We start from the raw sequence: 21,941 nt of genomic DNA on the forward strand, positions 1-21,941 counted from the left end.
TTTGGGTTTTGCTGGGCGACGACTTTCCGAGCGGCCGAGCGACGAGCATGACCTGTAGAGCACCGCGCAACGGCTCGTTACCGTCATCGATTTCTTTAAAAATGCAATGCACCTCCTCTAATTACAACGCGATGCTGTTAACTGCGCAACCGCACACCGTACAATAATAGTGGATGCATTCAAACAAGGATGTGACATCTATGAACTCATCTCGTCACTACTATCTCTACCGTATATCTCACAGTTTTCAAATTTCTGCATGACAATGAAATTTATTACATTATTCCGAGTTAAGAGTAAAAATATAGCTATTTTTGTACGAGTTTGATAAATTGCCTTAGTTTGGCATTTTGGCCGATGCGAGATTATAATGTCGCATGCATTATTCATGAGATGCAATGCACGAGAAGGATGAAATTGTTTTTACCAACACTTCAGATATATATAGCTAGTGTCAACATTTCGATGGATCTCTATTTGTACGCGTTGTTTGCAGTTACATATTAACCGGAAAATAAGTTTCAAAGTTTTGCAAGCCACTTGTCGAGTTCCCAGGATCATACTTCTTGTGAAAACCCCAAACTAAGTAACTAGTTATCTAGTTTCATTGTTAAATAAATAAAGTTTAGAATTAGTCGAAATGTTAAGGTGTCTAGTTTTTTTCATTTTACTCATAATTCGCTATTAAATTAACAATTTCTTTTTCTTTTTTTCACATGCAAGATTTGCTTTCCAGTTAAACTTCCAACAATTTCTTCTCGCTTTCGACCGCCTATGTTGTTAGCAAACAAGCTTAGAACTCTCACCTTTTTGAAATTTGTCACTCACTGAGCGCAAAACTAAACGACGTCGTTGCGCGGAGAGTTGCGCCAAGTTTTCTAATAAATATCTCTCCCCAAGTCTAATATGGCGGTTTAAAATCTGGAGTTGATGCAAAACGGCGGCGAGTGGCTGGGAAAAATATAAATGTATAATTAAATCCGGCTTTCGTGGCGTGATCGCACATTTGCGACTAAAAAGAGTTTAAAGTCTTAAATCCGTTTACGACGAAGAAAAGGCTCAGTCAGCGGGGCTGCGGGGCGGTGCCTCGTTGCTTTTCAAAGTGCAAGCAATATATGCGGTCCGCGCGCGGTTCTGATACAATGCGGGGGCGTCCGTGTGTAAATGAAACCACCACGCCGTCGAGCGTCGTCGCTCTAATAACGCGCCAAAATGCTCGTGACAAAAGCCGGAAAAATCTTCCTCCGCCCAGCGTTGCAAAAGTGCCCTGCTGAATCGGCTAAAAAAACAACATTATGAAAATCCCCACGAGAATGGCAGATCACTCTGAATTTTAATTAACTATTACAAGTAGTTCTTTTCAATTTCATTCAGGAAGCTCATTTCCTCGAGCACATTAGATACTCCACACCTCAGCACAACATTAATTTTTTGTTTCAAAACTTTATGTGTTAATGTGTTTAGACCTATTAACGGATTGAATTCCAATTCCCAAGTTTAGCATAGATTGCACACGTCGATAAAGCCATTCAAATGGCCCCGGCTTGCTCTTTCATATGCTAAAGTTCTAATGATTTGATACGCACCTCGCATTCGGAAATGAAAATCACCTTATTCATTGAATTCTTATCCTTCGAGCTGGAAGCGAAGAATTGGGAAGGAAAAAAGGAAGCCAAATAAGCGAAATGAAATCTCATGACGCAGATTTCATTTCATTGGACTTTTATTAAAATGCATTTTGATCAAGTTCAAAGAACCCATTTCTCAGCGTCCGACAAAAAAGTTGAAAATTTCACCATCATTTGATATTCGGATGAAAATCATTGGATGTCAGCCAAAAATTGCTATAAATTTGCTTCGCGATACGCCGCCATTGTGCACATAAATCGGCGGACATTAAACATTCGAAGTGCGCTCTTGTACTCTTCCTTGCCTACATTAAATTTGTGTTCTTTCATTGCATTTATGGCATCGTAAATCTTATTTTCATTATCAACTGCGATCTGTTTGTATTATATAATACTCAACAAAGAGAATTGCATAAAAATACAGTAGTCATTCAATTTTCGTCAAAGTTCTATGTTTAATCTCTTTGGTTTTGCGTACGAGGATATTTTGTACTTTGTTGGCTTTTGCAAGTGAAACAGTTTAATCCGAATATGACGTTCAATTTCACATTTTCCGGTTGTGCGAGCGAACGAAGTAAATCCATATCACCTCGCTTCGCAATGACAATCCCAGTCGCAGAAACAAAACCCCGCAGTCCCTAGCTTGGTACAAAACACATGCCAACATTCATCGTAAACCGTACAACATGAAACACGTACCGTGCTGCTTCAACGTCAGTTGCCAGGCCTTGTCGAAAAGAGTTGCGAACAAATGTCCAACATGTCAATTTTATTTTATATATCAAAAAATTAACCAAAATATTTCATTTCGCATACGTGTAACTTCAGTGAAACAAAATTCAGTTATATTTAGCTTAATAAATCAAAACTTTCAACGAGAACCAATTTGAAGCGAGTATCAATTTAATTTGAAATATGTTGTAGCAAAGTTTTGTACTGTATATCACATTTGGACTTGTGTGTGAAGCACTTGAGTCGACCTTTGATCCTTAGTGCTCATCCAGCTTTGCACCCTTTTCTGTTCGGCTAGTGTAGTTATCGGGAATGGTCGATGAAGTAGATTTATGACACCCGTGTTTGTTAAAAGTAGTTTCCAGGATAATACGGATGCTTTCCCATTAGACACTAATTTAAGCATTAATTATTCAAATAAAAAAAAAACGCCTTCACTTTTTATTTTTATTTCTAGAGTTTATTTTGAAGAATCTAAATGTGTAGGTAAACTACAAATACGAGTACAAACGCAAACAATTTCTACCGATTTCTTATGCTATATCTTGCCTTGCCGATGTTGACATCGAGTGGGTTCAAATCACGAAACCAAATAGTGGAAAAAGCGTCGGATGGTTGTGGCATCTAGTCGATGTGCGGAATTGTTGACAATACCTCTTCCACCATGTAAACTTATACAAACAAAGTGAGAGAGGGGCTTTACAAAATAGGGATTGCAAAGGTTTCCTCATTTCCAGTTCTTCTACGACTGGGTTTGTGGTGTTACTGCGGTGCTAATACCCAGCAGTAACCATTCTGAACGTGCACTTTCCGTAGATTTTCCATTCCTAGCATAGCTACGCAGAAAAATACTTTTTGCAATATTATGCTAACACCTATAGACTACTGTTGTCTTTTCTTTGTTCCAGCAGGGTATAAAATTAGTTTCAGTTAAGTTTAAAATTATTACACCCTATCTCGAATTTAATCTCATATGAGACGTTCAATAACTTTGCAGTAAAAGTTGTATCGCTGTTTTGGAAGTTTCAAAATGATAGCCACTCTACAACTATTATTTCAAGCCTAACCCATATTCAAAAGTTTGTTTTCGTTCACTTTCCTGTTTTGGCGCGTCCGGGATTCGCATGCGAAGTAATCTTTTTCATATATCCCTTTTCTACTCAACGTTTTCGATTTTTTTTCCATTTCGGCCGAAAATAGGATCCATGCGCAGCAGAACGTAATGGAAAAACGTATCATCTTTCGATACGCTTACGATTGTGACCCAACGCTTATTTATTTTCTCATATTCCTTGTCTTTATCATTGTCAACAGCGCGACGGCGACGTTATAACCGTTTTGGATTACATTCGACGATTGCGTACGTGTGAGCAGAATTTGCTTTGTAACACGCCGGCGAAAACATTTTATTCGCAAACTTTTTCTATCTTGAATTTGCAGAACGTGTTCACAACGCCGGCGATAAACAGACATGATGCGGACTTTGCAGGCGTGCGCCCATGAAAATGCAAAAATTAAAACCATTAACGGAAGATTTACGTCTTCCAGTGAAATATGCGCAAATAAAATTTGCAAGTTTCAGCGTTGTCGCGTTGCTAATTAGAAAAAGTACAAAAATTGTTACACAATGTATATTGTTTTGTTTACTGTCATTCACATTGAGGTGTATAAAAGACTCGTGTTACTTGTTACTAAACAGGTAATGCGATACAAGCTTTGTATCGAATATCCAACATATACAAAGTCTTTTGACTAGTATTCCTCTCGGAAAGTGTTCAGAATCTTTTAGCAGCAAGTTCCTTTAAGACGACAGTCGATATCATCCGAGAGATTGTCACTTTCTCACACATTCCTTTATTTACTCAAGTTGTGTACAAAGGATTCTCCAGGCGTTTGCTACGACGCAACATGTCGCAGTCTCTTGTTTAAGTTGGAAGTATTAAAGCTCCTTTTGTTACAAAATAGTACAAGTTTTCTAAACCTGCTAGAAAATAATGCTTATCGACTATACGAGCAGCGTAATTAATTTATTTCGTCAAAGTGTGAAAAACTTTGCTGCCTGTTGAAAGTTTACAACTGTTGTTGTTGCCACTAAATACACCGCACTTGTAGAAAGTTCATAATTATCACGTCAAACATGTTTAGTAGACGTGCCGACAATAGCTTGTTATGTTTTAGAGAACCGGGGGCGTAGATATTTAATTTGAACAGGCACATATTTGTACTTTATGTTGTAACTAATTATGGGCATTAAATTAAAAACGTGATATTAAAAAACACGTAGTGTACGAAGAAAAAATACTAGCGTTTTACTACCAATGCTTTAGTATGCTGCGAATACATTGTGTGCTAGTTTATTGTTGGCGACATTTGTTTCAGCAATATAACGAGCATCGTTAACGTTTTTCTTCTTGTTACCAAGAATATATCTACGTTGCCTGTAATAAATTTCAACACGCTCCCTGTTAACTGTTCTTTGCCCTAAACCATTAAACGCGAATCTAAATAATTGTTTTCTTTTTGCAGGTAAATTAACGCTAACTGTTAAATAAACAATTTTTTCTGTACCCTGTTTAGTCAGTTATTATAATGTGTGCAACACTTTTGACGAACGTGTAGATATACAGTTAAATAAAACTTAGCTAGTTAAATTCTCTTTAATTGTTCGAAAATTTCGCTTGTTTTACTGAGCAACCGGAGTAATAACTGAAGGCACGTCGGCCGAGGTCGAATTGTAAAAGTTGCGCACGGAATTATATCTCGAACTCGTCGAGTCCTGAGCCGGGAGTGGGTTGAATGCGTTGCGGGCACGTTTTCCGCGGAGTTTTCCCGAACAATGCGCGCCGCGTTTCCACCGAGTTACGTACGCAGCGCGGAGGTCTCACGCGCACTCGCTTGGCGTTATCGGTTTCCCGAAGCAAAAGATAAACTTTTAAAACGGAATTTATTGCTTGATTTTTTCACATCCCTCCACGCGTTGCTTTGTTGCTCAGGACTAAAGACTCCGCCGGCGGAGATTATGTTGCTGCAGATTAATTATCTTTGCAGTTTTCCGTCGCATCGCTCATTGTTTACCGAGCTTTGCGTTTGCGCTGCTGCAACTTTCAGAAAGAATGCGCTATGCATACCGAAAGAGCGAGTATATCCTTCGGGGCACTTCTGGTGTGCGATAGCGTTTGCGCACGTATATCGGAGGCGACGAGCTTTAAGAACTTATTAAAATTTTCAACTATCCATTAAAAGTTTTGGCGTTCTAACACTAGCCGTGCCGTCGTCAGATACAAACCTGGCAGCACAAGAAAGTTAGCATTTTTATTCTTGCCACCAAAGTAACAACATTAATTAACGTGTGGTTGGTGGTTGGTCTTAAAATATTAATTTAACAAATTTAATATCTCAACTAGCAAATCTAGTTATAATTGAACTGCCACATGTCTTGGGTTTAATTTAAAATTGCGCTGCTTTTCTATTGTCTCCTTAAAGATGGCGTTTTTGTTTTTTCAGCCACCTTTTTATGTCTCTTTGAGATGAAGGATAATAAAGTGCAGATGTCTCAGCTGCAAGCTGTGCGATGCTCTTGTTATTTTTCATTATCCTGTATTTCGAAGCAGAGGAAAATAATACAGCGTCTGGTTGCAGGTTTCAAACAATAGTATATTGTCAAGGCTTGAATGTCACTGATGTGAAGCGACAACGGCAATTACGGAGTCATTGCAAACTCAAAATTTAATTGACGACTGCATTGTTGTATATTATGTTCAAGTTGTCTGTATTGCTATTTATAAAGTCATGGGCTGTGTTCAATTTAACACCGCTTGCTACAACTGCCAAAAATGCGCTTTTTGAGCTTAGAATTATTTGGGCACGCCCCGAACAAGTCACACTCATCGCGTGGCGAATTTCAGGCGCAAATATCCTGTTTTATCGGTGGGTTTCATCCGGTATTAGGTTTGGCAATTCGACTTTTTCTGTATTTTTTACGCAATCCCAGCATGGTCTTCCACTTTTCATCGGTATCTCACAATGTGAAACCCAAGGCATTTGAGATCTTCGTGTGCGTCGAATCGGCCAGCCCAAGGGTGACCGTGGGTGCGCGTGGCGGCGGAAAGTCGAGCCTTTGATGTGTGTGGACGACGAAGGAAGCTATTTGTGCTGAAGGCAGTCCAGAATCTAGGGAATCTAGCCTGATCCGTCGGTTCGATTTCCGCATAACTTCCGTTCAATAATCCTCGGTCTGAAGTCTGAACATTTCTGTTATTAATTTTTTTTTACAACTTCTTCTCGCACAAAACGCGATAACGAATAAATCAGGATCTTCTATTAATTAAAAGCGAACGAAAACAATTGCTTGTTATACAATACAATGGCAATTAGTGTGATGACGTAATGTTCAGGAGTTCATCATTATTTATAACGATGATGAAACAAAAAATTGCAATAAAATAAAGTTTAAATTAATGCAAACAACAAAAATATAACCACATGATACCCATATCTATAGTGCTTTTAATTGTGGAACCCCCAACACTAAATATGAACATTTGAGTTTATAAATATAATGAATGTCCAATTAGTACGATAGATTTGTACTTGTACTGTACATATCCAGCACTCTGAGTATTGTGCGTTCTGTAGTGGCTGTCCACGAATGTGCACTAATTATAATTTTGCACAAACAAAGTACTTTTGTATCTTTCGCATAGCGCTTCGTCACGCCAAGCCGCACTACAATCACAACTGAACCAAACAATTCCACGAATTGTATAATGTCATCATATAAAATTGAGTGCCAATTAAAATGAATCTTATCTAATACAGTCGTAATAACTACTTCCATTATAATTAAGGATTAAATACTACACCGTAATTTACTTGGAACTACGTTTTGGCTTTTATTCTTGCATCGAAAGTAATATAAAACTACGTGCTGACTACACCTATCAAATGAGTTTATAGTTTATAGACATCAGTTTATTGAAGGAAGTGAACGAAGCACCTTTTAAAAGGAAAAAAATGAATTTATATTATTTTGGTAATGTGCGAAACATATAAAATTCTTTTAGTGTGAATATTTAATATTTATAATATAAAAATAAATCACAAATTCTGTTGGTAAGCGCATAACTCAACAACGCCTAAACCAATTTTGCCAAATTATTTTTTTAAAATGTTCGTTAAAGTCCAAGGATGGTTTTTACCGCAAGAAAAATTCGAATAATTTTTGGGAAAACCCTAAAGACAGCACTTTTCTATAGGATAAAAGTTAACATTGAGATTCAATCATAGTTATAGTTAAATAGTTGAATCCGAGATGGCGCGCTGAAGTGCATTATTAACAATTCTTTATATAATTAATTTCTTTAAAATAAAATTGCGAATCTTATTGACAGAATTGACACATACTATGTCTAGAACAAGAGAGTAAAAATGAATTACATTTTTTTTATTGGGACAAATCGCGGACTAAAACAAGTTTAATATATAAAATAGAATTATTTACGAATTTCAATAAAGCAATAACTATTAGTTGACTGGAGAGCACGTATTCGAACTTTTCTGGTTTTATTTCCACCATTACGAGAGTTTACTTGATAAATGCTCACGTCATATACGACATTGATGTAAAACGCTAGTTTCTAGTGAGTATTAAGTTCTAACGATCCGCACGGAGCTGGATACAAAACTTGTATAAAGATTGAAGAGATACACGTTGCAGGTCTGCAAGTTGCTGTCCTTGTTGAGACGCAATTTCATATCTACTTAAACAGTCAGGCTTTGTTATGCGTCTTAAAGACTTGTTCGAAGCCACCTAGGTGTTCTAGGTCCTTGGTCCTTTGTACGTTTCTGTATTACACTCCGGAAATATACGAAAGGAGTCAATGGCAGGACGTAATTCCGGCGGCTGTTAATAGCAGCCTTAACCACAGGACCTATTCTAAACATTGTTAGGTTAATAGACAGGAAATTTCTCAAACTTGAAGGGGTCTTAAGCTTCAGTTGATGTTGCGTGAAATAAAGTATTTACTCGATTTTTTGTGCACTTACTATAATTACTTAATAAACTTCGAGAGCAAATATGGTTAAGACTCTTGTTGATGTAATTTAGTAAAAGTAAAAAAATGCTTAATTTTTATTTCAAACGCGCCATCTCGGATTCAACTATTTAACTATAACTATGATTGAATCTCAATGCCAACTTTTATCCAAAGGAAAGGGCTGTCTTTAGGGTTTTCTCGGCAATTATTCGAATTTTTCTCGCCGTAAAAACCTTCCTTGGATTTTAACGAACATTTAAAAAAAGAATTGGCCAAATTGTTCTAGACGTTGTTGAGTTTTGCGCTTACCAACAGATTTTGCGATTCATTTTTATTTTATAGAAGCATTTATAATCTCGCTAATACACGTACCTACTCTTGCAGTTTGTTGCAGAAATTACTAAATTAACGTTTCCTAAATGAACGTAATGCAAGCGGCTTTGCACGGAGATATACGTCGTGATGGTCCAGCACTTTCAAACTTAATCGCTTTCGAACCAAAATCCGCTTACAGATGCAATTGGGTTTGTGCTTTGTGGAACCAAATTCCATTCATGTTTAGTTTTGCATATTACCCAGTGACCGGTAACGTCCACGGAGGCGGCAATGTGTGCCACACAAATTCAATCCAAGTGCGCTCATCCGAAGCGCAGATTATTGAAATCAATAATTTATTACTACTTATCGTTTAAATATGTGCTATACGCATTCAGACAGTACTATTGTTACGACCAGTGGCGGATTATGCTTCAGTGGGGCCCTAGGCGCAAATCAAGTTTGGGGCCCCTAAATCCGAAAATTTTCAAAAACGGTTATTAGCCCAGTAAAATTAATAGTTTTAGCGTACGGGCGCCGCAAAGTCTACTTCAACATTCGTTTGTGCCAAAAACTCATTTCCTCACCACCATGAGGTAGAGTACACGCACTATTCCAAAATTTAATGGATTATCTTCCGATTCGCTCTTCGCGATGGACCAGGTGTTGTGCGTTAATTGTTTTCAGAACCGATCGAAATATCACAGGTAAAATTTTCTGCCATACTATCCGCGATGGGATTATCGTTTTCAATGCTATCTTGGTTCTCGAGTTCATCGTACGTGTGCTCAAAAACGGTAATCGTATTTAAATACAAATTACAAATTTACTTTTCTTGCCTTCTCTTGGGCAAAGATTTCAATAATTTTGTCGTACTCTAGTTTTTTTAAAATATCATTTTCTATAAACATTAATGCGAAGTCATTTAAGTGCTCTTGTGAAAGACTATTGCGCAGATAGTTTTTGACTCGTTTTAAAACTGAAAATGTCCTTTCTCCACTTGCATTAGAAACGGGCAAGGTCAAAAAAATTTGCAGTATTGTGTGTATATTTGGAAAAGTTGATTTTAGACCATTACTTAATGTTGCATACATTTTATGTGGATCTCTAATATTTTCTTCTTGTATGTATTTTAGAAAAGGAGTTAACTCATCAGTGAAATATTCTGGCTCAATATCTTTTTCATACTTAGACAATAATCGCTCTACACAATTATTAGTCTCAACACGGCTTAATTTTAAATCAAAGAAAATTTTAAAATCGTTATGAACATTGATATAGACATCGCCCCTTCGAGTAATTTCTGATGTTAATACATCACATACAATATAAAAAATGTTGACAATAAAAAAATTTCTTGACAAAAATGCTGTATCATTTTTGTTCGTTTCATCATATGGATATTTGCGTTTTCTTTGCCTCATCTCTTTATAAGAATGATGAGCTGTTAGGGATTTAGCCTCCTCTTCAACAGTTTCGAAATTATTTCTGACCACTGTTATAAATTCGTTTAATGATTTTAATAAACTAACACTATTAAGAATATTTGTCTTTGGTTCCTGTAAGTATTTGCTGGTAATTTCGATTCTCTGTAGGAGTTTGTTCCAGAAAATTTTTAACAGTGCCGTCTCAAATTGATCGAACTTTTTTAAACTCTGTTTTTTTTTAATCCAACTACCACCCCAAAAATCTTGATAAAAATTGTAGGAGGATAAACGTTGGTACAACGTGTTCCGCAAATGTAAAAAATGATAGAAAGACGAAATAATTAATATTCCAAAAAAGAGAGTTACCCGCTATTTTACAACCTCAATGGAATATTCCTCAACTCATCTCCTCCCCAGATGTTCGAAATTTAAAAAAATTGGCAATATACTACTCGCATTATAGCTACAACTTTCTAATGCAATATTCAAGAAAAGGTCACAAAAATTCGTGGCAGAAAACATCCAAATTTTATTTTAAACAGTTTGTCATAAAGAAATAAAATCGGAGATAAAAAGTTTTAAGTCAGCTATATATCCGTGACGGTTGCTTTGCGGACACGTGTGAAATGCCGTTTTGGGCGCCAAGTGAAAACCAATACGTTATTCATAAAGGCTGAGGTCAAAACCAACTGATGAAGTATTTGTGGAATTACTATGTCTATATGGGACATATAAGTGCCAGGGGCCCCTCAGGCAGCCGGGGCCCCCCAGGCAGCCGGGGCCCTAGGCGCGCGCCTAGTGCGCCTAGGCCGTAATCCGCCACTGGTTACGACCATTTCTCGTCAACATATTGAATGCTAATAAATGTTTGAGGTATTTCCATAAATCTAATTTATCTTTAGCAGTAAATGTCCGAATGATAAGAATTCATATTGAAACAATTCCCATGTTACAATACTAAGCAATTTATTCAGCAGGCTAAAAATGCTGCTCATCGTGCGCTCGTTTCTAAATATGCCACAATGCGCCATTATAATACAATCCCTCGGGCCCCCTATATTTTCACCCGCGCCGTGCCATTCTAGTAAAATTTTAATTTCAGAAATGAATTCACCTTTGCAAACACGCGCGTACGATGTGCGCATCACACATAAAAACTTGCTTTGTATGTGGAATCAAACAGTATCCACGAATATTCACAGTGTGATAGCACAAAATTCAGAGATTTAAATTCATTTTTATTTTTTTACTAGCTTTTGCCCGCGACTTTGTCCCGATAGTGTTTAATAAAAATGTAATTCGTTTTTACTCTCTTGTTCTAGACATAGTATGTGTCAATTCTATCAATAAGAATCGCAATTTTATTTTAAAGAAATTAATTATATAAAGAGTTGCTAATAATGCACTTCAGCGCGCCATCTTGGATTCCACTATTTAACTATAACTATGATTGAATTGCAATGCCAACTTTTATCCTGTTTTTAGAGTTTTCCCGGCAATTATTTGAATTTTTCTCTTCATAAAAACCATCCTTGGACCGAACATTTTAAAAAAAGAATTGGCCAAATTGGTTTAGGCGCTGTTGAGTTATGCGCTTACTAACAGATTTCGCGATTCATTATCATATTATAGATGTTTTTTACTCTTTGAAGATGGTTACAATATTATTTTTCTGTGTGCCCAGATGTCACCATAAGTTATACAATTCTTTTTTGTCGTTTCAATAAAATACACAATAATAAATTACATTTACTGAAATTTTAACTTATATTGACGTGGTTATAAAATATATAAGCTTATTGCACGATTGCGCTCTTTCTGTGCATTTGTAAAATTTGATCACATTGAGTGCACGCACATCGATGTGTAAGTACAATTTCCTCTGCAAGCGGGCTCGGTTTATTCCGAAGGTTTTTAGATTTATCGCTCGATTTGTCAGGTCGAGGCCCGCTGACGTTAAAGGCGAGCAAGCGCTAACCCACTACACTGCGCCGTCCAAAACTACAAGAAACCTGGCGAAAACGAGGGCATAGTTAAATGCTTGGTTAGTTTCCTGCCTTCCACAATCAGAAATTCTATTAAATCAAAGTGTGAGGTTTCGCAAATGAAGACTTGTTGATTTCAAAATCGAATTCTAAATATTTTATGTGTTCTACTTCCAAATTAACAAATTTATAGAGGTTGTGCCGTGTTTTATAAAACACCTACTCGGGCTTATCATTTCAACTCGCATAAGAGAACAGAAAAGCCTTAAATGGAGGTTAATAATCCACTCGTTAATCTGACTGGTGTATAAAAGTGGGAAAAACGTAATATAGTGAGTGTAAACGAGCGATCATTTTGCACAAAGATAAATAAATGAGGGTAATATATCAACATAATCATTTATAAGAACAAGAAATATTATTAGTACTGTTCCCTTGTTAACTTGCTTGTAAAAAAATAAATAAAACTCAAAATGAGCAATGTGCTGTGAAACACGATGGCCTAAGGCATAAATTTAAATAAGATCCATTTTATGCACCTGGTGCCTGATATGTCTAGTATGAATTTATATAAAACTATGGGAAAAACTGAGAAAATATTTTATAGTGCTTTTGTTATTTTATGCTGGAAGGTAGCGAACACCTAGAGGTTTTTTGTCGGTTTTTGCGGGCTATTTACTATTTTATCCTAAAAAAATAAAGAAATGTAGGTATAATACAACCAAATTAATTTCAATTTTTCATATATTCACTTCAACGATGCAAAAGTGTTAGGATTTGTTTGTAGCAAATTCATTTTAAATTAGCAATCAACCGTACAATGCGGTTGGTCGAAAAATTTACGTAAAAATATTACTACTTCATTTCGTATTCAGCATGTCATAGTTTAGCATATTCTCACCATTTCTATAGAGGGATGGATTCCACCAGCTGAGGTTTTTCCTTTGCGGGTCTGCATTCGTAAAGCAGTTTCTCCTCCTGTTTCCTCCAACTTACGTACAAGAACGATGGGCACGCCGGAATGGAGTACAAGCCCTAGAAATTAATTAAAATTTACAACAAATGTGAAATGAATTATAACAGGAATATTTTTTTTCCATTGAAGCAGAGACTTTAAAAATTAACCAGAAAAATGCTGGCAATTGAGTTTTTTCTCCATATAAAAATCTATAATATAAAAACGAATCACAAACTCTGTTGGTAAGCGCATAACTCAACAACGCCTAAACCAATTTGACCAATTCTTTTTTTAAAATGTTTGTTTAACTCCAAGGATGGTTTTTACGGCTAGAAAAATTCGAATAATTTCCGGGAAAACCCTAAAGACAGCCTTTTTCAATAGGATAAAAGTTGACATTGAGATTCAATCATAATTCCCGAACTCGCGGGAAAAAGCTAGTACTTAATAAATAATAATATGCCACCAACAAGTGCATTTGATAAATGTACTCGCAGTTACTCAATTTGAGTGAAATCTCATAGCTGTCCAAAAGTTGTTGTGAGAGAATAACAACTAAACTAATTCCTCTGCAGGAATATAGTTGGCTAAACTTTATCTAGAGAAGTTGGTGGGATGCACCGTTTTGTTCACTTGTTCAGACTGTAACAAGGCACAACTTTGCAACAAATTTTAAGCATATATTCAGTTGAGAATTGAGATACATGACAAGTACCAAACATTCTATACATTCTTTTTAATTTGGCAACTTGATTGTCTACGTTCAGGTTGCGTGGCAAGTCGGAATGACAACTTGTTTCATACGTTGTTTGCATAATACATAAATTCTTCCAAAACCATTTGTCTTGTTTAATCCGCCCGTAAATAGATGCAACACGCATATATTTGGCAGTGCGCACGCGTGCATTTATAACCGCCACCACCAGAGGCATCCAGCATACAACAACACAATAATCGTAACAAGCAACTGACATGTCGCAAACCTACAGCTATGCCAGTAAAATGTTATTTGCGCAATGGCGCAGGATGTGTTTTGCATGTATACCGCAACGCGATGCTTGGCCATACCATAATACGTTGCCCCAAGTACCAATGCAACAGCGTATAATTATATAAAGTAATTGTTATAGGGCTTTAACTTAATTGCCAGAACTTAATCGCATATGCACTACTTGTAAACGTATGTGAAAGAGGCGAAGGCAGCGCGTGCATTCAATGTTCACAATTTGCTTCGGCAACATTTGCTGTTATTTATATTATTAACGCTTTCTCGTTCAGCCGGGGAGGAGGAAATTGTTTTGGTGGTAGGAGTTGATCTGAAACAAATATGTACACATAGTTGAAAGCAGTAATATTATCATAATGCAGTAAATTTGGCTTTTTGATATTTCAAATCTATGTCAAATGAAAATGTTGAACTAATGGTGAAACGTCGTTGTCGCATTGGCCTTTCGTTTATTAATTCCCTACTGTTGACTAAGAACCAACCGGATCGAGCGAGCGCTGTTTTAAGTGCATCCACTGATTATTTTTCGCTTTGCCTTTGCGTGTCGTAAAAGTCAATTAAGAGGGAGAAAGCGTCGCTTCCAAGACAGAATACCGCGCGGTTGAGACGCACACAGCGGACCCGTTCAGTTCAATTATAATTTAATTAACGTTTTGATCTTGCGATGCGTGCGACACGCTAATGGCACACTTTTCTCGACGGTTTTCCGCGCGCGCAAAAACACATCGCAGGCGTTCTGATACGAAATACGGAAAGGGAGTTGTTGCGACGGGATGAAATATCGACCAAATCGAAGCGTAACGTCTGCGAAACGTTACGTTAGGGAAAGGTTATTTATGTTGCTCTGCATTCAATTGAGCACTAATGAAGCGGAAACCGAAAGAAAGACGACTGATCTAATACGGTTGAAAAAATCGACGATTTGACCTGACTTTGTGCTAAAAAGCGCAATGCGAATGCGTCGGTAAAGCGTAACATACATATATCTGTTGATGTATTTCATAAATCAGGTCGGAGGTTTCACATTTCCCGAACAATTTGATACGCCTTTAATGCCAAAATGCACAACCAGCATGTACTGGCCCGTTTTGTTCGTTTTATGTTACCATGATGTGTTTGTCATTTGACTCCACGCTTCTTCTGCAAACGTTATATTAAAGTTGGTATTCCGCGACTATAAAATACCCCGACGAGTAACCACACACAAAAAAGGCAAGCAAAAACCTCGGAGAGTAGGAAAAACGAAAATGTATGTTTGCGCATGGGAATAGGGCATGATATACCATTCGTATGCATAAATAAGACACAACAATGCTTATAGTTGTGACTGGCTGCACTGTTGTACAATGCCAAATATTTGCGCTCGCTGCAACGCGTCTCGGCGCCTCCGCCATGAAGGAAACTAGAGCGAACTTGAAATAAGCATCTCTTCAATTTACATTTTCTTCGCTTATCATTTTGCGACGCTGTATAACGAAAAGCGACTTCACAGCGTTCGGGAAGATTGAAAATTGCAAATGAGGTAAATACTGAGAAGACTGCGACCAATGGCAGCCAGCGGAATTTCAATTAAAACTAATGACTAAATTAATCGTTAAATAAATCGTCATAACAACCGGGCGCGTTTTGTTTCGTTAATTGGTGCAATTATACGGAAACCGCGTTTTTGTTCCAAGAAGGAAAATGATGCGGAAAATCGTGGGGGTTTGATTATAAGTATGATATCGATTGATTTCTGTTTCAGCATGGAGTGGCGGTTTGGACCTTCAGGGTCCTTTGTTTCTCCAAGAGCCACCGCATCGGGTCGAGTTTAGCAACAGCTCAGGTGGCAGAATCGACTGCACAGCTCACGGGAGTCCTACACCTGAGGTCGAATGGATTCTAGCGGATGGTTCTTCAGTTAGACAGGTATATGAAGTTGTTTTTCAAGTAATAAAAATCATTGTTACAAAAACAAAAATTAATAAAATGGTTGTTGATAGTTTTCTTTTTTAAATTCATTTTTAAAATAGTTTTATCCGTAATTATTTGTGTGCAAATTGTGTTGCAAATTGTCGGCATATTTCGCCGTTCAAAGTTTTGGAGTGGAAAAAAGTGCACATATTTCGCATATTGATTGTAGCGTTTGCCGCTTGCGCATGCAGTGTGTGTTTTGTTGTGCACTTAATTTAAATACGTGACACGAAGAAAATATGTACGTTTAGCATGTAAATGCACCACCATTTTCAGCTCTCCACACATGTTTAAATACCGAGGGTTAAAGTAAAATTTAACCAATACATGTTTTGAAAACCTTCAACCCATTAATACAATTGTAATTTTTATCGTGTGAGAATTAATTTTATAATTAATTATAATTTTAACTTACATTTGCATACTTGTGTGCAATTAGTTTATACAAACATTTTAGCAGCACCTGTATTTCCGTTTACATTGTGCGCCAGATAGAAATTCGTTCGGAATACGGTCCACATTCATAAACTTTATACAGTAAGCAATACACAATGAATTCGAGCTTTATTCCCTGGACACTCATAAATTTCGGCGTAACACAGGCGGGAGCCTTTAAACACGCCCGTGCCGTGCCCTTTTTCGCAAATCCTTTTGACGATAGCAGAGGATGCAGAGATGCGAAGCGCGTGGAGACGGAGAAAACTCAATAAGGCAAATGCCTCGCATTTATTCGACTTTATACGCCGATTGATTGTTTTACTTCGGCACATCCGCGGATGCCGCAGGAAATTCGTGTGCCTCGCAAACTTTTATTATTTTCGCTCACAATTACGTTTCCAATTTATTCCTCGTTTCGTCTCATTGATGTCTAAATCAATTTGCGCTACCTACTTACTATCGGTATCGGCAGGCAACTTCTAAGGCAATTCAAATTTGTTTCAGATCCCCGATTTAAGATTGTTATTTCCCAATGGATCCATGGTTTTTCCGCCATTCCCAAGCGATCGCTATCGACACGATGTGCACACGGCGATGTACCGGTGCCGACTTCGCAGCACGTTGGGCAGTGTGCTCAGTCGTGATGTGCACGTCAAAGCTGGTAAGTTAAAAAAAACGGCGACGTCATTGATGATATATGTATGTGCCACATTTTATATTTTTTGGCCGAAATAATTAGTTAGCAGTTCGTTCGCGAAAAATAAAATAAAAACTCATTTGCTTTGAGTGTAAAAGCAAATATTTTTATATTAATTAGGCGGACGCACTCCCTGCCTACACGAAATTTCCATAGCGTATTTAACTAGTATGTTTTTTTCCTAAACTTTTTCTAGAAGCATGTTTACATATTGCAATATAAAATATGCAAAAAGCGCAAAGGGGTAAAAAGGCATGTCATTAAAACTTTTCGCAGCAGCTAACTGCCAGCTCAGCACATAAAGTTGATAAGCGTAAGCAGAGCCCAAGCCCTTTGAGGCATTTACATTTTTATTTGTAGCAAATATCAAGTTAATTTATTTTGGGCAATTGCCCATTACGTTTGCTATTTAAAAAGGCGTTCAAACCGAATTTGGCGTTTGCTATGCAATATACGTTCACGACTTTTAAAAAAAGAGGAAACCTATTGATTGTTTGCTCTCTTTCGGTCTACTTTTTTGTCGGAATGTGAAATATTTAATTTGACATTACTGGAAATCCTTCAACCTGGCAGTCATATACCTATATCTAGAGGATATATATGCGTACGTTCAATCATCAGGATGGCGTCGGTTTGAGCGGTTTTCCACCTGCGCGTTTATTGAATTTGTTTTAGAAATTCCAACCCCGCCTGTAAAATACTGGGCGTGAGCAACGCGCGTGCCCCGCGGCAAACTAATAAAACTAATAAAAGAAATAAAATCGGCGGAGACTTTCCAGATCGTGCTCGTTGAAATGTTTCGATCCGCAAAGTTGGAACTTCTTCATTGAGTTACCGCCTGGTGATAACCGTGAAGAATTATAGGTGAAACTTTCCCACCAAAATTTATCTTGCACGTAACTTCATAAATTCGTTTTTTATGTCTCCGCGAAATGAAAAATATTAGTCGTGTATACGCGTTTTATATCAACTCAAATAATTCTAAAGTGCTGCTCGCGTGTGCGCCTGTGGTTTCATTCAGCTCGGCGTTTCCTTCCTTTTTTTTGCTTTTCTGCTCAGCAAAGACTTATTCCTACGCCCTGTGCGCTGCGCGTAGACCGACCTCGCTTCCCGGTTGTCTCCTCTGCCCCGAGACGACATTTCTCTTTTCTTGCTTTGCTCTTTGCAGAATAATCGCAGAAATGGCGAGGTTGTAATTTCCGGCGACTACCATTTGTTGCGGGCGCGCCGAATGGCTGATCACAGAAACGAGGCGTACGCGACGAAGTCACTTCTGTTCCGTTCCTTTTCACGCCAAATTAACCACCGTTGCCAGAGAGCAGTTTCCTTTTGTGGGGCTTCGTACTTAACCAACGCCAACTTAGTTTCTATTACACTAGCTCCCAAAAGCTAGGGCCGCGGGTTCACCTTGCACGTATCTTATTCGATTACAACGCAATTGAAGTCAATCGATTAACCCTGTTGACAATATTTCGTGTGTGTTTGTGCAAGATATAATTGATGACCAAAAACAATGTGTGCGGAAATGGACATAGGGGAGGGTGGGGCAAAGTGGGCCCCAAAAGCGAAAAAAGGGACTTTGTTTACCTTTTTTCACTCGTTACACTATTTTTTACATCCTTGTTCAGTATTCAATATTAATAAGACGTGTCTATCAAAATAAAAAAAATCAGAATATGGGGCAAAGTGGGCCCCCACTCATAAAAATTAGGCTCTTACCTTTGTATTAATTTTTTGCTTATATTATTTTCTTTTTTTATTTCTTACTTCGAATTTGTTGTGGATAAGTTGTTCTTGCAACTTCATCTTATATATCAAAAATTTTAGGGGGTCCACTTTGGCCCTCAATTTTTTAAGCATCCTGAATTTCAGGGGGCCCACTTTGCCCCCAGGGGCCCATTTTGCCCCCCCTTCCCCTACAATGTCTTAGAAATTTTGTTCGGCGATGCAATTTTAATCGCGACTTGGGTTCGGCACTTGGCCAAATTATAGCCGGGAACGGAGACACGAAAGCGCCCATAAACGCTTTCAACATGGCGCGTTGATGTGCTTACCTCCTTAGAAACCTTTATTATGATGACATCGCAAGCCTCGCCAATGGCATCTCCCGCTTTAAAAACCTAATAAATTATTAAGGTATAAGTTTCAGCACACATTTATTAACTAGATATAAAGTACATGCAACGCTTTTAATACCTAGGAGTATATACATATTATAGAGATACCTATATTTAATGGAAATCCACAATAAGACATTATGCACAAACCATGTAACCATACAGTTGTATCAGTGCAATAACCCATTCTATTTCGTATAGAACATGTAGGAGTATGTGCAAGTAGAAAATAGTTTGCGTCGAGTACGCAAACTTTCCGTAATTAATATTCGCATGTTACCCACCATAACTACCAACAATTTGCGAGCGAGCGCTTGGTATAATTGCGAATACATATTTAATTCACAATTAATTTCTATGCACATAACTCAACGCCAGTGTGTCGCGTGTCGATGCTTAGGTTCCTCGCCTCGGAATGTTTTGCTTCCGCGTCGGCTGACATGTGTGACTAACTAATTAAACGTACGGCTGCCACCCCAACGGCTTTAACTAACACCAAATTACTAAGAAACAGTCGTCACATGCACCTGGGTAAAGAAAAAAAGTTTTAGTTAACATTTTGAATTTAAAAACTTATGTGTAATCCCGTTGAAAAGAAAACAGTGTCAGTTAGATGGCAACCAGAGGAAAACAAAAGAACGCGTCCCAAGCCGACACTCGAGAACGATGAAGTATTCAAAGGTACACACGCGGTGCAGGAGTAAAGCTCAGAGCTCGTAATCTGGAGCTTTCCCGGCGACGCAAGGAGCTGTACACCTAATACCCCAGCCACGTACATGGAGTGAACTTGAAGGACAACACAATGAAGTTGTAAAGAGCTAGGCAAGAAGCTTTATGCTCCCGCGATTCTCGCATGCACAACAAGTTCTTGCGATTGATTTTTCACGTACGCTCAACGTAAAAACGACCGTGCGCACATCGAACACACAACAAGTCCCTGGGTTCAAAATAAAATAAAAATTCATAGCTGGGCCACGTCTGCCTCTCACGTCTAGTACGTGCTGGGCTGGTATTGCTAAGTACCTTTATTGCTAAAATAAAAACAAGCTGCGCGCGCGCAAATGGCGCAAAGAAAAACGAAGAAAAACGCTGGAATTTATATTTAGCAGCTGTTGGACCCAATTCGCGACGGCACGAACCGCCGGTGCGCATCTGCCTCTCCTGCGCCACCAACACATTACGAGCACTCCAGCGTCCGCTTCCCATCCTCATCGTAGAACTAGCAACGGCGAGCGCATTCTCGCCGCTGTACCTGGGAAGCTTTTAAATGATATCAATTATTCAAGGTGCGGTTCTGCATATCACTCCGGCGTAAAATACGACATGCTCAACCCGACATTTTTGGGTAATTGAAGCCATCCATCATACGTGCATCTGATACTATGTGTGCATTCGCTTTGCAGTCATTTAACAATCTAATTTTTTCAAAAAATTGCTTGCTCGATTGTCTGAAACGAATTCTCGCTTGGATTTTTTTCATCTCGGTTGCGTCACTACTACACGACTGCATTCAGGATATTTACGTGGAGCTAATAAAAGTCGAGCAATTTAAAATTTCGAACGAAGCGAAAATGCGTCTATGCCATCGGAGCAAGCTTTTACACTCGGCTGGAATACTCAAATCTTCAAAGAGTTTCATGCTGTCGCTCCCTTGGCGACCATATATATGACACCGTACTATATTAAATGTAATTTCTGCCTTTACTTGACTAGCGAAATCAAATTATGCGCGTTATATTTTTAGCCTTTCGTTTATAGACTGCAACGTCAAAAGTCTTGCATATTAGAGTTTTGCTATGAAAACTTGTAGCTAATAGTTGATACAGTTAGCAAAGATTTGAGCATACAGATAACTTCGAAAAGTAATTTTTGATTATAAGTCTCATAAAGAGATAATCTCGTCATGCTCATATAAAGATTTGAAGGAAAACCCAAAAGTGTCTCGGAAAATCAATTTTCGTAACTATTGACAACTCAGCTCATACTACGAATACTGTACAGTCACGATCAAAGCTCATCGCTATCAAGAAGCAACGCTTCCATGAATCTACAATGACTGATGGTCTTGAGCTTAGGAACGTTTCAGCGACTCGTAAATTGCCCTAATTATACTTCACAGGAATAAAAGCCGGCGTATTCAGGAGCAAGATTATCCTACTAAATCCCTATAAAAGCTCCATGTGTAACTTTGCCATGCTCCCGTTGCGCTAAAAACTTGTGTAATATTTGCGTTTTATTTGCGTTCGCAGTCGTAAAGCAGAAATATGAAATTCAAGTGCACGACGAGTATGTGATCGCCGGCAACACTGCGGTGTTCAAGTGCCAAATACCGCACTACGTCGCCGACTATGTGATGGTGACGTCATGGGTCCAAGATTCGGCGATAAACATCTACCCGAATACAGACATCGGCGGCAAGTATGTGGTACTAGCCAACGGCGATCTGTACATCAGTAATGCTGGACCTGCCGACGGCTACAAGAACTATGCATGCAGGACCGTCCATCGGCTCACAGGTAAGTAACTTTGACTCAGAAAGGTTTTACACAAATTACTGACGCGGGTCGGCCCGCAAATGGTAAACTCGAAACTTGCGCGATGCAATAAAGTAGAGAGTAGGGTGTCTTGATTGTGGCATCAGCGTTACACC

At 38.2% G+C, this 21,941-nt stretch overlaps 1 protein-coding gene across 7 annotated transcripts in view; it reads left to right on the forward strand.

The window, feature by feature from the left end:
• The window catches only part of Dscam4 (Down syndrome cell adhesion molecule 4), a 50,555-nt gene that overhangs the window by 19,920 nt on the left and 8,694 nt on the right, over positions 1-21,941 (forward strand). For all 7 annotated transcript variants that reach the window (XM_065311937.1, XM_065311941.1, XM_065311940.1 and 4 more), the window contains exons 2-4: positions 15,831-15,994; positions 16,982-17,138; positions 21,541-21,807. In XM_065311937.1, the coding sequence (XP_065168009.1) occupies positions 15,831-15,994; positions 16,982-17,138; positions 21,541-21,807 (588 nt within the window). The remainder of the gene's footprint in view (positions 1-15,830; positions 15,995-16,981; positions 17,139-21,540; positions 21,808-21,941) is intronic.

Source organism: Atheta coriaria, unplaced genomic scaffold, assembly GCF_025399875.1.
Source record: "Atheta coriaria isolate IRGN ID8LTWV9N9 unplaced genomic scaffold, Caltech_Dcor_3.1 hic_scaffold_9_pilon, whole genome shotgun sequence".
NCBI classification, from domain to species: Eukaryota; Metazoa; Arthropoda; class Insecta; order Coleoptera; family Staphylinidae; genus Dalotia; species Dalotia coriaria.